Source organism: Rhamphochromis longiceps, linkage group LG12, assembly GCF_057381845.1.
Source record: "Rhamphochromis longiceps isolate RC_006_pf linkage group LG12, R_longiceps_female_GT1.1, whole genome shotgun sequence".
NCBI lineage: Eukaryota > Metazoa > Chordata > Actinopteri > Cichliformes > Cichlidae > Rhamphochromis > Rhamphochromis longiceps.
This window is the reverse complement of record NC_140568.1, coordinates 14098006-14115682: the sequence shown is the minus strand read 5'-3', so window position 1 is coordinate 14115682 and position 17677 is coordinate 14098006. Positions and strand designations below refer to the sequence as shown.

General features: G+C 43.6%; 1 protein-coding gene across 3 annotated transcripts in view; it reads left to right on the top strand.

Annotated features, from left to right (window-relative positions):
* tacr1a (tachykinin receptor 1a) overlaps positions 1 to 17677 on the top strand; it is a 63769-nt gene that overhangs the window by 17574 nt on the left and 28518 nt on the right. For all 3 annotated transcript variants that reach the window (XM_085424877.1, XM_085424876.1, XM_085424878.1), the window contains one exon: positions 2561 to 2755. In XM_085424877.1, coding sequence (XP_085281003.1) covers positions 2561 to 2755 — 195 coding nt within the window. The remainder of the gene's footprint in view (positions 1 to 2560; positions 2756 to 17677) is intronic.

Below are 17677 nucleotides of genomic sequence, written 5' to 3'. Positions count from 1 at the left end.
CCAGTAGGGATAATAATGGTGATTTGGGCTTTTGGGCAAGCGGACCACTGTTCTCTGCAGGTGTGTGTTTGAATCTGACATCACCAGCTTAAATATGACTCACCTACATGAAGGAAAAGCCACATGGCTGCCAGAGCCTTTTGAAGTAGAGCTAAGGTAAAGCCGAGGTACTGATCTCCCGCTTTCAGTGGACTGCAGGGAGCATTTGATTTTAAAAGCCTGCTCTTGTGCTTGATATAATTAGAGTGAGAATATCCATTTAGCAGATTCATTTGGGTTATTAGTGGGATTAAGCCTTTAATTAGACCTCTTTGGCTCAGGATGGCATTTGGCTGGAGAGCTTTTCTGAAAAGAGACGAAAATTAGTAACAGTATACTGTGTACAACAAAAATATCAACATTATAGGCTTTTCACATAGTGTGGGAATTTAGTAATTGAAACTGAAAATCCTTGAGAAATGACTTCCATAAAGAAAACACTTCACCAGATAAGCATACCTTCAAGATTATGGAGCTAGCAGGAAAAACATGAATTAAAGTGCAACTCAGTCAATACAACCAAATCTCTAATAAATGTAAGTCAAAAATCTATACAGAGGTTTAAAATAAGAACTGATGGGGAGTTGATAATTATTTCTTTCTCTCCCTGAAGTATTGTATTTTCAATGAGGAGAAATGAGATCCAACAGAAAAATGACTTTAGATGGACTTTGTAATGAAGCTCAGTGTCAATGATGTGCAAGGTCATTTTAAGTGATTCCTGCACCTCTTCGTCTCTGATGCGGAGCATGAACATGGCAGTGTGAAATCACTACGGAAACGTCGAGGGAGCCTGATGGGAATCCTTCACACATTTTATGAAACACTTTTATGTTGTAATTCCAGTGTCTCTCTAGTAGTGCTGCCACAAACGATTATTTTGATAGTCGACTAGTCAACGATTATTTTTGCGATTAGTCGACTAATCAGATCATGCATCCATTGGACGTAAAACGTACAGCTTATTGCACCAGCATGCATCTGCTCTTATATAACTATCATTAGCTTACAGCTTTAAGTGTTTAAGGTATGTGCTAACTAAAAATAAAGGCAAGATGATAGTTTAGTTGAGGGGCAATCGTGGCTCAAGAGTTGGGAGTTCGCCTTGTAATCGGAAGGTTGCCGGTTCGACCCCCGGCTTGGACAGTGTTGTTGTTGTGTCCTTGGGCAAGACACTTCACCCGTTGCCTACTGGTGGTGGTCAGAGGGCCCGGTGCCTCTGTCAGTGCGCCCCAAGGTGGCTACAATGTAGCTTGCCATCACCTGTGTGTGAATGGGTAGATGGCTGGATATGTAAAGCGCTTTGGGGTCCTTAGGGACTAGTAAAGCGCTATATAAATACAGGCCATTTACCATTTTATTAAATTTTAATGAAATTTGCAGATTGTTTCGGTGAAGTTTAATAAACTCCTTGCTATCTAAAATATAACAGGACACCGGAGTATATTCTCCAGCATCTCACACTTCTGATAATCAGTTGTCTGCTTGACGTTTATTTAGCTGTGTAAAAACTATAACTTTAATCTCAGCCAAACAGATTTACTCAGGAATAAATAAAATACTAAAAAAAAGCCAAACAATAAAATTTTTAAGTTATCTAAGTGACTTATATATGTTTAACCTGAGTAGCGAAAGACAGCGGTGGGTTTGAAAACGATTTGCCCGGAGTCCGGGGTTCTCACCGGCTCTAGTGAGCTTTGCCCCCGGCTAGCTATCGAGCTAGTGGGTAACAGATGTCAGAGCGCTTTTGAAAATATGTGGTGTCTTGATAAACTGAGCAGATATTTGAGGTTTACTCAGCTACATTCTTGCTTGAAAATATGTTAAACTTTATTTTGTGAACCAGAAAGAATAATAAGAGTAACATTAAAACTAACCAGCTGCCGCCATTATTGGAAACTGAGCTGGGCTGCGCTATGAATTCTGGGACAGAGCTACTTCTTCTTCTTCGGGGTTTAACGGCAGCTGGCATCCTTGTACATGCAGTGCTGCCATCTTCTGTTTCAGTCTGTTATTACACTCTTAAATCCTACTACTTATTCATGCGTCTTTTGTGATCTTACAAAGCTTCAATCGACGCGTCGACTATAAAATCAGTCGTCAATGATTTTGATTGTCGACGTAATCGTGACTAGACCACTAATCGTAGCAGCCCTACTCTCTAGGGAGCATAGTTTCACGATCCCGTGCAGAAAAAAATCATCTTCAAAGTCTAAATAATTTTTGAACAAATGAAAACGTCATGTGATTTTCAACCTGTAAATATGAAAGAAAAAAGGTCATGTTTTTACTGGTGCTGAGTGGGCAAGTACGTGTGAATATTCACATCCCAGAGGTCATGTTCAAGTTACTCTCAAGAAACTCTATTTCTGTGAGTGTTTTTACTCTTTGCCCACGTCAAGGACTTAAATAACTTGTGATCCCATGCTAAAAAAAAAAAAAAATCTTCTATCTGTAAAGCTCTTTATTCTGTCCTATATTCTTCTTTCATGTAAACCATGAAGCATTTGTGTCCCTGCAGGTACATGGCCATCATCCACCCTCTGCAGCAGCGCATGTCCTCCACAGAGACCAAGGTGGTGGTGGGTGTGATCTGGGTTCTGGCTCTGCTCCTGGCTTTTCCTCAGTACTACTATTCCAACACGGCTGAGGTCCCTGGCCGTGTGGTGTGTTACATCGACTGGCCAGAATACACTGTGTTTGACTTCAAAAAGATGTGAGTGAGTCTCTCTGGCAAGCAGCTATTCAAGTCAACAAGCCTAGCTAATTATTTTCCCATCAACAACAAATTTGGGAGGTTTGTGAAATTTGTGTGTATTCAGTGAAAATGATTAAAGCTTTCAAAGTAAGTCAAGTGACGGCACTCAGACAAACCGCCTGTGGGACAACAAAAAAGAAGAGCTGACTCAAAAGCCTAATGTAAACAGAACCTACGGCCTCATTTGGCTGTTTATTAAACCACAGAAGACTGACTGCATGTGGTGCATTTTGGACAAGTGCCCTTGCTGAGCTATTGATTCCAGCTTGTCTAAAAGCCAGCCTCAATTCTATAAATGAAAGAGCCTGTTCAGTCATCAACTTAAGTAGCCAAATGTGGACTTGATTTATTTTTTATTTTGTTATCTGAAATGCGACAGATTAAGAGAGTTAAGCCAGAGGGTCACACAGAATTCAAAATAGAGTTATTACCAGCATTCAAGGAAATTTTACTCCTGAGGTTTCTAATTCAGTCATGTGGAGTCAAAGTCTTCTCTCTTATACTGCTGAATATTCAGTAGCTCATTTTCTTCTTTTCAGCACTTTGCTGTGATTTTTATTTAAAAGTGGTCATTGTCTCTCATGCAGCAAAAACACCTTTTCATTAATGTTCTCTTTACTGGGGAACATTTGGAAGAAACATCTGCCTGGCAGACACTACACATTTACACATTTAACCAGTTTTAATGCACTGCTACAGCCTATTACTGTCACATTTTTATAAACCAGGCTGCTTTTAGGTTTTATGACAATTGGCAAAAAGAGGAATAGGTATTTTTACTCAATAATACAATAACAAACATGAAGTTATTGTCATGATTCGTTGTGTGGCAGGCAGGAGAAGGACCCAAGATGCAGACTCACAGACACGGGGATAAACTTACAGATCACAGTTTTAATGCTGGCTTAATGGTGAAACACAAAACAGTACTGAACTAAACTGGAAAAACTAAACATGAGATGTACCAGGAACCACGGGGAGAATAACACACAACATGAGGGAGAACGCGACGCCGAACAGAGGGAGACGCAGACAGAAATACACAGAGGGTTAACGAGGAAAGTGGGAACACACGGGGAACACAGCTGACACAGATAACCATAACGAGACAGGGCGGGGTGAACATAACACTGACGGGAGACGGGCAGAGTCAAACAGGAAGTACAGAGGTTCAGACAGGAGGAGAGAGCACGGGGAGAACACAGACATAACAGGCTGGGGAAAACATGGAATAAAACACGAAAGGGGACAAGGGCTCATGAATACATAGAGGGGCACACAGGGGGTGAGAGTCACAAAGGGAAAGCACACAGGGAACAACATAACAGGGCAACTCAGGAAACAGAACCTAAACAGGGAACTGAATACAAAAATACAAGAGAACTAAGAATACTGGGCCAACACGGCCCAGGACCATGACATCACCCCCCCCCCCCCCCCCCCCACAAGGGCAGGCTCCAGACAGCCCAAACACAGGAAAACAAAAACCAAACAGAAAACGACCCAGGGCGGGCGGCGGGGGCCCAGGACGGAGGGCTCGGAACAAAAAACAAAAACGAACAGCAGAAAACACAGGAGCACAAGACCATAGTTCAAATAAAGTTCAGGGGGCCGACCCAGAGCCCACCGGCACAAAAGTTCACGGGTCACACGGTCGGGGGGCCGACCGGGCGGGTGGCACAGGTGACAGAGCTGGTCCGGAGGCCGGCCGCGCGGAAGGCAGCGGCGGCGACGAAGGAGACGACGGAGCAGTTCAGGGGGCCGGCCGCGCGGAAGGCAGCGGCGGCGGCGAAGGAGACGACGGAGCAGTTCAGGAGGCCGGCCGCGCGGAAGGCAGCGGCGGCGGCGAAGGAGACGACGGAGCAGTTCAGGAGGCCGGCCGCGCGGAAGGCAGCGGCGGCTCTCCAGTGTCAGGCGCACTGGCCGAGGCCCGGTGGGCACAGGACCAGTCGAGGCAGGACCAGTCGAAGCAGGAGACTCAGAGGCTGGGCCAGACGAGGACGAGGACTCTGAGGCGGGGCCAGACGAGGACGAAGACTCTGAGGCTGAGGCTGGACCAGGCGGAGCTGCAGAGGCTGATGGAGGCTGAACGGGCCCCTCGGACCCTCCAGCGGAGACAGGAGGCTGAACGGGCCCCTCGGACCCTCCAGCGGAGACAGGAGGCTGAACGGGCCCCTCGGGCCCTCCAGCTGACGTGACGCGAAGCGGTGGCGTCACCGCAGGGTGCCGGATAGGCACACCTGGGAGTCCAACAGCAGACGCAGGACAAACAGTTATGAAGGCCCCTGGCTGGACTAGGAGCTGAGGAAACACAGGCTGCTGAGGCACAAACCCAGAGAGAGAGAGAGCAGGTAAAAAACAGTCTATAGGGCTTAACATCTTAACACAAGAAACCATGAAGTGGACAGTGGTAGGGACCACCAGTTCTGAGCCAGCATTCATTAGGTTCCCAAAGTCTGCATCAGTCCAAAGTGGCTCAGAGGTTACTAGCCCAGTCTGTGTAGTCCTAGGAGAGGTCAACATAAGCTGGTTGGACTCAACCGGTGGTAGTGTGCGGCTCAGAGGAGCTGGTTCGACCATACGGAAAACAAGAACCACCACTCGATCCACAAAAACAAAGCTTAGATCATCAGGAGCTGACTCCTGGAAAAACGGTAAATACACAGATATGGACCTAACCAATGGCACCGTGGTAGCATGACTGTGGTGTGTTGGATGGATGTGTTTGTTGGAACCCGTACCTGCAGTGATCTGTGGCTTCAGAGTGCTAACCCTATTGAGTGGAGAGACAGATACAGGTGAAACGGTACGTGAACCATTAACTGAAGCAGGTGACACTTCAGGCTGAGAGAGGGTGGTTACGACATTGTTCGGGGCCAAAACCCTATCTAGTGACGAGTTCATAGAGGCAGGAGAAAATGGTGTCACATAAAGCCTGACCCCAGCTTCCATCTCCTGAGTGGTGGTTATGGTGCTGGAGCAAAACAGTTCAGAACCACCTGGTTTATTACCTATGGGGAGACAGGAGACGTGTTGTGACATTACAGTGTCCTGGTCACCATGATCTGCTGTTATGTGTGCATCTTGGTAACATGCTAGGGGTTCATGACCAGTGTTCACAGTCTCTGGTTCGTGAAAAGCAAGTGTAGCTGGGCACACCGGAGCACTAGCTATGCTTTCGTTGCCCACTGATGGAGGAGCAGGGCCGGCTCAGGAGGGAAGAGAGAAACCACAGGCAACTCAGATTTAGTTGGAACTGCAGACACGGAAAGAGACACCAAAGGAAACACCTCCCTACCGTTATTAAAACCAAAGGCAGTGGGAAACCTTGTCAGTCTGTGAATCGAGTCTGTGGTCCCTGCCGGGTTGAGTGAAGCGGGAGCGGAACTGTCTCTGGCCTGCGGCTCGGTGAATGGCTCATTGCTAGCCACCTCACCGGCTAAGTCCGTAGCCTCCTCACATGCCTTCCGCTCAGAGGTAACTTGGAGCGACTGGACAGTTTCACTCACCTCCGAGCGTCGGGCGATGCGGTGGCGACGCGAACGCCGTTTTCTTTTGGCCGTGGGCCCCGTAGACGTGGGAGATGGAGGCTCCTGAGGCGTCGCAGCGGCTGAGGAGGCGGTAGTAAGCGGAGTGGCAGGCGGGAGTCCCAGGCAACTCCGGGGGCCCCCAAGGGCTAGCCGTGTCCCGCGGAAAACCTCATCGTAGGGGGGAGCGAGCCATGGCTCCTCTCGTAGCTCTTCCTCCAGTTGCTGCCGCTCCTCGAGGTCGGAATCCGCGCCCCCCACAGCGACCTCGTGTTGCTCAGTGGAGGGCAGAACGGGCCGTGGCGGTGCGCGACAGCGGCGGGAACGCCGTTTCCTCTTAGGGGCGGCTGTGGGCTCAGCCTGGCCTTCCGTGGCGACCGGCTCCTCGCCCTCAGACCACATCCGTGCCAGGCAGGAAGCAGGAGACGAGTAGCCCGATCGCGGCGGCGAGGGTGGGTGGTCGGTCTGTGGTGGGACAGCTGACGAGAGCTCCTCCTCGGTGATAAGCCAGGGCTTCCAACGGAGCTCGTCCTCCCGATACGCCCGTAACACCTGCTGCTGCTCCTCTTCACCGAAGTCGCTGGCCTCTGGCATCTCCGTGCGCCACGTAGTGTAGACAGGCGGTGGCGAAGATGTAGAAGCCGATGAGAAGCAAACAGGCGGCGTAACGGTGGTGAGCCCCATGGTCCCGATCCTGACCGTTTCCGGTTCTTTCTGGGACAGCTGCCCCGGGCGGATGCCCACGGCGGACACAAGAAAGTCCCGGATGTGGGGGCGCAGCGCGCCGAATAGCCACGGGAGCCCGGACACCATCCGCTGAAGACGGACGGCTACGGTCTCCCGGTATTCACCTCTAGGCAGCGTCGCCCATTCCTCACAGTGGTATTCCACCGTGTAGACCAAGTCTTCCTGGAGGTCCGCAGAGGGGTTGTGAGCTGCTGGGTCCAGTTCGTGGTCGCGTTCTTCTGTCATGATTCGTTGTGTGGCAGGCAGGAGAAGGACCCAAGATGCAGACTCACAGACACGGGGATAAACTTACAGATCACAGTTTTAATGCTGGCTTAATGGTGAAACACAAAACAGTACTGAACTAAACTGGAAAAACTAAACATGAGATGTACCAGGAACCACGGGGAGAATAACACACAACATGAGGGAGAACGCGACGCCGAACAGAGGGAGACGCAGACAGAAATACACAGAGGGTTAACGAGGAAAGTGGGAACACACGGGGAACACAGCTGACACAGATAACCATAACGAGACAGGGCGGGGTGAACATAACACTGACGGGAGACGGGCAGAGTCAAACAGGAAGTACAGAGGTTCAGACAGGAGGAGAGAGCACGGGGAGAACACAGACATAACAGGCTGGGGAAAACATGGAATAAAACACGAAAGGGGACAAGGGCTCATGAATACATAGAGGGGCACACAGGGGGTGAGAGTCACAAAGGGAAAGCACACAGGGAACAACATAACAGGGCAACTCAGGAAACAGAACCTAAACAGGGAACTGAATACAAAAATACAAGAGAACTAAGAATACTGGGCCAACACGGCCCAGGACCATGACAGTTATGATTTAATGGCTAATTTAAAATACTAATAAATGCAAAAATCAAGAATATCACTTCAAATGTGTAGGTCAGAAACTTTGGAGTTTTTGTTAGTTAAATGGTGGAAACTAATTAGTTAGTTGAATATCTTTTAATTACTTAAGTCTGTCTTATGGAGAAGTTTGATGGAAGCAACTATTGTTTTCTGCTGAAGTTTTCACATCCTAATCATACTGTTGGAAGTCCGGGCTACCGACTGGCTCCCTAAATTATCTGTATTTTCCAGTTTAGGCTGATTTCAAAGAGCCTTTAGTGCCAAAATCTTTTAGCATCAGACTGTGTTTATTCTTCTGAAGACAGAAGGCAAAACCCAAACAACACACCCTTAGAGAAGTAGATGTGGACCTTAAGTGAAACAGCATTTAAACAGAAAAATAATATCACTAAAAGCTGCAAAAACCTAGTAGTAAACAGAGTACTAAATGATATTAAGTCAGAAAAACATGAAAGGAGGAGCTGGGGTGGATTTGTGTTTCAGAGTGGATCGCAGATGGGCAGCAACAACTGTGGGCAGGGTGCAGCAGCTTAAATATTGTGCCCTATCTGAGATTTGGATTGGATGGACCCACCGGCCAATGGCTTGGTGTTGAGATGAGCTCACCTGTTGAGATTGGTGCTGTGCTTGACTTTGTGGTCTGCTTGAACTAATGCCTGATGTTATCCACTGGCAGATTTGAGTACTCTCATCATGTATTATATGAAACTGTGTGAGTGCTGCAGAGGTTTGACAAGATGTGTGGCAGATATTTGGATGAGAGATGCTGCAAGTTATTAAAGAAGGTTAAAACAGGCTCTTCAAATGGTTTACTACTACTATGTGAGCCTGGTCAGGCAGTTCATTCAGGCATGACCAGTCAGCACCCTTTCCTCCAATTATCATGTTTCCTCTGGTTGCTAAAATAGGACCAAAGAGCTTTCATATCAAGGCAGTGAGTGAACATTAACATGAATCATTTTAACACCATATTTATGCATTGCCTGAGCAGAGGAAACAGCAAAAGCTGTCACTTCTGTCGAAGTGCTCCAAATGCATTTCCCCCACCCCGTGATCTGAGATCAAAGAAAAGGCAAAGAAATGTATTGTTGTGCAAATGCGCCTGTTAATCTTCTCTCTGCACACACGGACACCTTGCTGTGTTATACAAACTTCAGAAGGTGCTTTAGCCAAAGCTGGATAAACACAGCATATCTAAAAAGGACGAATCCCCACTTTACACCACCCCAGTGACCTGCAGTTTCTCCTGCTTGTCTTCTTGTAATCCTAGTGGGATGACTGTCCAATACCACATATGATGCCAATAACACAGGTAGATTCTACAAATGTTAACACAGAAAAACACCCACACAATGACACACAAACACAGGCTGATCGCAGCCCCACTGATGGCACCCTCTCAGCTCATCAGCAGCGATGTTTACTCTGCTTCGGTGCCAGTCTGCCACTGCCGTCCCCATATTCTCCCACATTTCTCCATGGAAATATAGCTTATTATGAACATCACAACAGCAATTTCATTGTTCATGATGGGGTGCCTGCTACACTTATTATTTTTTTTAATGAAACCATAATCAGTGACATGCCGGAGCTGAGTGAGAAAACAGTTACTAAGCTGAGCTAACAAGACTGTAAATGACACTTGTGATTAAAGCCCAACGCTTTGACTTTGCAGTCAGTGGGAATTAGTATGCAAGGTCTCATAGGTGGGTATTAATAGATGTTACTGCATGCTTTCACTGACAGCTTACAAACTATTCCCCCTTAACATGCTACAGCATGTTTTGGGCATTGTAAAATTGCACGACATGAGCCTGTCATTAGTGACAGTGAAGCAGTCTGGAGTTGTCCTCCTGTTACCTCCAGTAATCTTTTGCCTCTGTTAGCAAGAAAAGTCAAAAAACAGCTGACCTTCCTTCCATATATATCTATAAAGTTATCTATCTATATATCTATATATAGATATATTTATTTATGTATTTATATTTATATTTATATGAACGCTACTATTGAACAACAGGCATGCATCCATTTGTTCCCATGTGTTAAAAATGTATTCCATATTCATTAATTATTATGCATTTAAAGACACACATGCACACACACACATTAACCTGTATATATAAATTACTGTGTGTAATTTGTCAGTGCAGCTGTGACCTCCACTGAGTAAGGTTTTATTGATTTTGCTTGTATGTCAGTTAGGTGATATATTGCAGCTTCCTTTCCCTAAAGCGTCATTCATCACTTAGAAATAAGAGCCTGCTCGGGCCCTCTGAGCAGAATGACTCTGTCAAGGAGTCGATCTGGTAAGTGTCATGTCGCAGCTCCAGTAGAAATCTAGACATAACATCCTGTGTTACTCGACCACTCTTTCTAGAAAGGCCTGTTCCACAGTGTGAACCAAATCTCAGTGAGGAAGTCTGTTAATATCAACAAAAGAAGTTCCATAATCAATCGTGAACTTCTGCAGCAGGAAATGTGATCAAACGAGTCTCTAACTAAGCTTCTAAACTACTACAAAAAGAACATTTTACTAACCACACAGCTACTAAGTGCTCTATATATTCAATGTATTTTATTTTATTTTTTTACAAATATCAACAAAACTAACAAGTCGGAGAAACTCAAATACACCCAAATACGAGGCCATAACAACCATTATGAACTGTAAAACGTGCTGGCATTGGAAATGCTCCTCCTTTAGGAATGTGGTCAACTCAGGTGGAGGAAAACAGCTGCGAGCAAGAAACAAACCTCCAGCTTTTTTTTTTTCAGAACTACGACTGTGCTCATTAATCTGATTTGTGGAGATGGCTTTCATCTCAGTGAAGCTGTATTTTAATGGCATTTGAGTTTGTAGGAAGTGTAGAATTTTAGAGTAATGCTACAAAACTGCCAGCCAAGACTGATTATACACGAATGTTAGTGACTGGAGAGCTGCTTTGTCAACAAAACAGGAGCTTAAATAACTGGATATTTGAAATCATATTTGGAAACACTGGCACACAAGCACAGACTCACATACAGTACAAAGCAAGAACCTATAAGAAGTTTCACAGAGAATACAAATGACAACAAAAATACCAAATACTGAGAAGAGAAAAACCACAGATAATCTGTCAAAGAAGGAAAAGACTATAGCGATGATTGGGAAATGAGAAACGGGTAGAAACATTCAGGGAATTGCAGAAGCTGAAAAATAAATGAAATAGTCAAAAAAAAAAAAAAGATGTGTTTAGTCCATAGGTTCTCACAAGGTCAAAGTAAAAAAGATTTCATATTTATTTCTAGATTATTTGTTCGTCGTATCTTCTTTCCTTCTCTACCTTCATGTAGAGATGATCCAGTGTAAATCCTGCCATTTATTTGGGCTTTTTGTGACTAAAGTTGAACTTGATTAATGATCATGCTTAATGATTAATGAAGCTATGGCTATTATTGTAAACTTTTCATATGTAGATCAGCAAATTATAATATTAGTCAAAGATACCCAAGTAAATTCAAAGTGCAGTTTTTAAAGGATCATTTCAGGTTTTAAAGGAAATCCTAAAAGGTTGATCATTAATATGCAAATCGTCATGACCATTGATCAACAACCACTGATCAAAGACCACTGATCAATGGCCATGAGTACCATTCACAGCGAGTTGGGGAATGGCTACAATCACAGCATTTTAAGATGGCGAAAGATGTACGCTTAGGCCCCCTCCTCGATTCAGAGATGGTCTTTCCCTTTTCACGTAAATGGCCTCCTTGACTCTGCACTCAAACCAGGGTTTCTCCCCATTCAGGATGTGTACATCCTCATCATTGAAAGAGTGTCCACTGGCCTGTAGGTGTAAATAGACTGCAGAGTCCTGGCCTGACGAGATAGCTCTTCTGTGTTGTGCCATCCATTTAGCCAGAGGTTATTTGGTTTCCCTGATGTCTAATTATCAAGTATCATTGTGCAATGTACTGTTTATAAGGTTGGGGAAACGTGCAATCAGCTGAGACTGAAGAAGTCACTTGGATGAGTGATGAAACGTTTCTCCCACTGAAAACGCTACGTCCAGATGAACAGAATCAACCTTTTAGGATTTACTTACCTGGATGATTGAGCATGCATCAAGACTTTTTAAAGAAAAGCGGCTATTCAAACCTACCTCACCCTGTGAAATAGCCCCAGTCTTGTTAAATTATGAGTTAACTGTGACCAACCACAATTATGCTTGGAAATTCTCAGTCTCAGTTAGACTGAGTGTTCACTGGACAAAAATGGTATCCATGAGATAAAAAGAACAAAAAAGCTTGTCTCACATTTGCTGATCATCTTGAGGAACCCCAAGACTTTGGGGAAAATAGTTGGCAAAAAGTTGAACTTTTTGGAAGGTTTGAGTCTCGTTACATCTGGCATAAAACTAACATAGCATTTCATAAAAAGGAGATCATACCAACAGTCAAACATGGTGGTGTGATGGTCTGGGTCTGCTTTGCTGCTTCAGGATAACCTGCTGAGATTAAGAGTTCTTCTTTCTACCACAACATCCTGAGGGAGAATGTCTGACAGCTCAAGTACATGTAGTACACCAAAACACATGAATGGCTAAAAAAAATAAAACAAAATTCATCTTTTGGAGTGGTCTAGTCAAAGTCCGGAGTTATATCCAATTAAGATGCTTTGGTGTAACTTTAAACGGTTTATTCCTGCTTGAAAACCAGTGTGACTTAAAAGAAATGTGCAAAGAAAAGTGGGCCATAGTTCCTTCACAGTCAGAGGAAAGACTCACTGACAGTTATCATAAACGCTTGACTGAAGCCCAACCAATTATTAGGTTTAGGGAGCAACTGCTTTTTCAAATTTTTCAATGTTCAAGGTACACCTGTGGGTTTAATGTTACCTGCTGCTGAAGGTTCAAAACCTCAGCGGCAGAGTGGCACGACTTGCAACACTTTTTGTGATTTACTGTTGAGTATTAATTGATGTTATGAATTGTGGGACTGCATTACCTCCTTCATGTTCATAAGAGATGCTTCAGTGTGTCCTCCGCAACAAGAGATAATAAATGAAGCACTAAATCACCTTTCCTGAGTCATGTTACTGCAAATATACACAGTTCTGGGGTCGCTGCTTACAGTTCCTCAACCACAAAGACAGAAGGTAAAACAACCAAAGATCAGGGGGAACAGAAACAAAGAAAAACCAAAATACAAAATCTGGCAACACAGAGAGAACCAGGCCTGTTAAATATTTTACTGACCCGATAAAGGAGCATATGCACTGAGTGTATATCAGACATTTCCATTATGTGTGTAATGCTGCTTAATCTTGGCGGCTTTCTGCTATAAGACTCTCCTCAGAACCCACAACATTTATCTATTACTGCTGCTGAAATACTAAGTCGATAATGCCCAGATAACTGCAATATATAAACAGCAACAGCACACATAGATAGTAGCTGGTGTTTGTGAGCACCAGCACAAGCTTTCACACCTTTAGAGAATATGTGTGTCAAGAAATGATGTCACAGACAGATTTTTTCCTTCCTGTCTGCAGCAAAAAACCAGCCAACAATGAGCATTTAAGCCACACAAATGATTTTATTTCTGGAATATCGACACCGATTTTCTTTTGTGATTTGTCGGCAGCCATTGCAATGAACACAATCTTGACCGTGGCTCAAGATTTGGCAGTTCGTCTTGTAATCAGAAGGTTGCCCGAAGGTTGCCGGGTTCGAGCCCCGGTTTGGACAGTCTCGGTTATTTACTTCACCCGTTGCCTACTGGTGGTGGTCAGAGGGCCCGGTGGCGCCAGTGTCCGGCCTCTGTCAGTGCACCCCAGGGTGGATGTGGCTACAATGTAGCTTGCCATCACCAGTGTGTGAATGCGTGCGTGAATGGGTGGATGACTGAATGTGTAAAGCGCTTTGGGGCCCTTAGGGACCAAGTAAAGCGCTATACAAATACAGGCCATTTACCATTCTGTAACTGAGTGAATAGAAATCTAAAATGGGGGAAAATACCACAACATATTAACACGTGGGGAGGTTTTAAACGCTGACCCACAGTTGGTTCACCTGCCAGAATTACACAACTATTAACCAGATAATTACTTCTGCTCTGAGCACTGGACATAAATATCAAACTGTAAGTTAATTTTCTAAAATCTTGTGGTGTATTCATCAAAGCCAAAATGGTGCAGAATGACAGAACCATGCAACGTGTGGATTCGTGAGTCTATATATCAGCTACTGAGTATTCACTGTTTTCTTTAATATAAAATGGACAAAATCATTAAAATTACATTTGCAGCTTTCTAAAGCTAATGTAGCCTCCATGTTAGGCCCCAGTTTGACAGAAAATATAAATGTAAAAGAATGAATATTATGAAGTTAGTTACACAATTCCAACATGTCCAGATATAAAGAAGATTGTTTAATTAAAGTAACCTTTTAACACTTTTCCCTAACACCAGTAGGACAGACTAGAGATGTAAAAGCTGAACTGTGTTCAAATTGTGGAAGCCATAAATTTCAATGATAGAAATAGTTCTCGCATAGTAGTTCACTTCAGTCCTCTGTCTTAAAGTGTTTTAGTGTTTTGAAAGAGGGTGTGATAAATTGAGGGTGGCTCTTCACTGTGAAACCAAAGGACACTCCACACTGAGACAGTACAAAACTAACATTGCCATCTCTTTTGACTCTGAAGATCCAAACATTATCCACTAAGACTTTAACCTAGCAATAATAATCAGAAAAGGTTTAACTGGGGCTAAGGATCAAGTAAGCCAAATGGTAAATTCCCATAAACCATCTGCACAGTCGGTCTTCTTTTCTAACAGGTACATCTCTGTTTAGACATAATTCAGTTATAAGGCACTTATGCTTTAGCTTTATTCTCCATATTCTTATGTTTTCTTTTGTACATAGTCTGTAGTAGCTATTTAAGCTAGTTTTAAGCATGTTATGACTTTATTTCTTACCTTCAGTTTGGAAGCTAACAGGAAAAAAACCTAGTCACATAGGCCTGAAGACCAGCTAGCAACCCCATGGTGACCTCCAGAAAAAAATACTCACTTAAACAATCTCTAGGTCCCTATTACTGAGTCTTTAGCTGTCGATTTCACATCGACTGCCAGACGTCTTGAGCAACCACATGCAATCGTTTCGGGAAATATTCCTTGTGCTAAAAGCTGTTGGTTAACAGGGTATCGCCAGCCAGTGTCACTGGAACAGTAATAGCTAGGGATTCAACAAGAATCATGACCATAATCATAAGCATACAAGAAATGAGAAGGTTTGAATGTGGTGATGAGGGAAAATCATCATAGTGAAAAAAGACCAAACATTTTAAAAAATGAAAACTAAGAAGTTCAAAAATAAACAGAAAAGTAAAATCAGCTTTAATGGATAAACCTGACTTTGTGTAGCTACTTTGTTAGTTTTGGGTATCTAAATTATGTCTCTGTGGACTCTCATTTATTAAATGGTTAAAAAAAAGGCCTGTATTTGTATAGCGCTTTACTTAGTCTCTATGGACCCCAAAGCGCTTTACACTACATTCAGTCATCCACCCATTCACACACACATTCACACACTGGCTACACTGTAGCCGCAGCTGCCCTAGAGCGCACTGACTGAGGCGAGGCTGCCGGACACTGGCGCCACCGGGCCCTCCGACCACCACATTTGACATTAACATTAGTGGATTGCTTGAGTCATTTTATTTCATTGAGTGATTTCATTACATTTCACTACACTGGTTATTTACACAATGTAGAGCCAAAATGTAAGCATAGGAAGCTTTTTTTTCTGTGAAGCTGGATGTAGTAATAAATTTAAAGCCATTTCAAGTATGCTAATCTGAAGCTTAAGTGAGTGATTCAGTCAGATCCTTGCTTGCTTTACATGTCTGCATCATAATTCATTGTCTAGAGAGGGGAGACCGTATGAAGGACCGCTTCAGAATGAGTGCATATGCCATATGCATCTGGTGCCATTTTTGGCAATGATGTAAAGTCTCTGAAGGCTCTTTGAATAAAAAAGCACCACATGAAGACAGTTTTGAAACACAATGGGAGGCCATTTACGTCTGTGAGTCAGAAAGCTCACCTTGACATCTTTACCCAGGGTGGCACTGACAAGTCTTACTGACGTGAATGCTTATGACATTATAGCTAAAGAGAGGCTGTAAATTTTAATATGTGAATTTTAATTGAATTTTGCCTTGTTCAAACAGATATGTAAAGATAGTTACCTTATGATTTAGAAATGATTATTACCTTTAACATGCATTTTCATTCAGGGATTTAGCAAGCTATTATGCTCAAAAAATCGAGAACTGACGCCAGACATAATAAGCAGAGGAAATATTTCATGTGTTTACGTCTATATTCACCAAAATATGATGGTATCTTGCACTATAAAGTACTTTGAGGCAACTGTTGCTGTGATTTGGCGCTATATACAGGGTGGGCCATTTATATGGCCCACCCTGTATTTTCTGGATACACTGTGCTTTTTCAGCATTCAAAGATTGATGACACCGTGTCAGAGCACTGGCTATGAATTTCAGAAGGATCAGGCCTTAACTTAACAGAAAAGTTAGCAATAGTTCTTTTCCTATTACAGCTACATCCACTTCTGTCGTGCCTAGGCTGCTCTCTAGGGCTGGGTATCATCACTGATTTCTATAATCCATTCGATTCTGGTTTTCAAAGTCCCGATTCAATTCAACTTAGCCTCAGACAGTCAGAAATATTATAATTCTGATCATTTATCAGTACTGACTTCTTCAGAATTGTGAACATCACAGCAGATGCCTTTGTGTGAAAGTAACTGAGAATAAAACACAGAAAAACATGAAGGAGATTTTCCTGGTCTGGCTTTTTATAGCAGATAACCTTAAAAATATTCTACAATGTTCTGCATATAAAGTTTAAATTTCTTCAGTATTGAATAACAGAAAAAATAGGCTTTCTTGTCTGAGGTCATTTAAGTGAAAAAAAGAAAAGAAAAAGACAGCAGCCACAGCGCTGTAAACAACGGTAGACTGGTGGGTAATAAGCGAATGAATAATACAGAAAACAGAGATTGGAGACGGGAAGCTGTTCTTGAAGTACAGAGAGAGATACAGTGGGGCAAAAAAGTATTTAGTCAGCCACCGATTGTGCAAGTTCCCCCACCTAAAATGATGACAGAGGTCAGTAATTTGCACCAGAGGTACACTTCAACTGTGAGAGACAGAATGTGAAAAAAAAATCCATGAATCCACATGGTAGGATTTGTAAAGAATTTATTCGTAAATCAGGGTGGAAAATAAGTATTTGGTCAATAACAAAAATACAACTCAATACTTTGTAACATAACCTTTGTTGGCAATAACAGAGGTCAAACGTTTACTATAGGTCTTTACCAGGTTTGCACACACAGTAGCTGGTATTTTGGCCCATTCCTCCATGCAGATCTTCTCGAGAGCAGTGATGTTTTGGGGCTGTCGCCGAGCAACACGGACTTTCAACTCCCGCCACAGATTTTCTATGGGGTTGAGGTCTGGAGACTGGCTAGGCCACTCCAGGACTTTCAAATGCTTCTTACGGAGCCACTCCTTTGTTGCCCGGGCGGTGTGTTTTGGATCATTGTCATGTTGGAAGACCCAGCCTCGTTTCATCTTCAAAGTTCTCACTGATGGAAGGAGGTTTTGGCTCAAAATCTCACGATACATGGCCCCATTCATTCTGTCCTTAACACGGATCAGT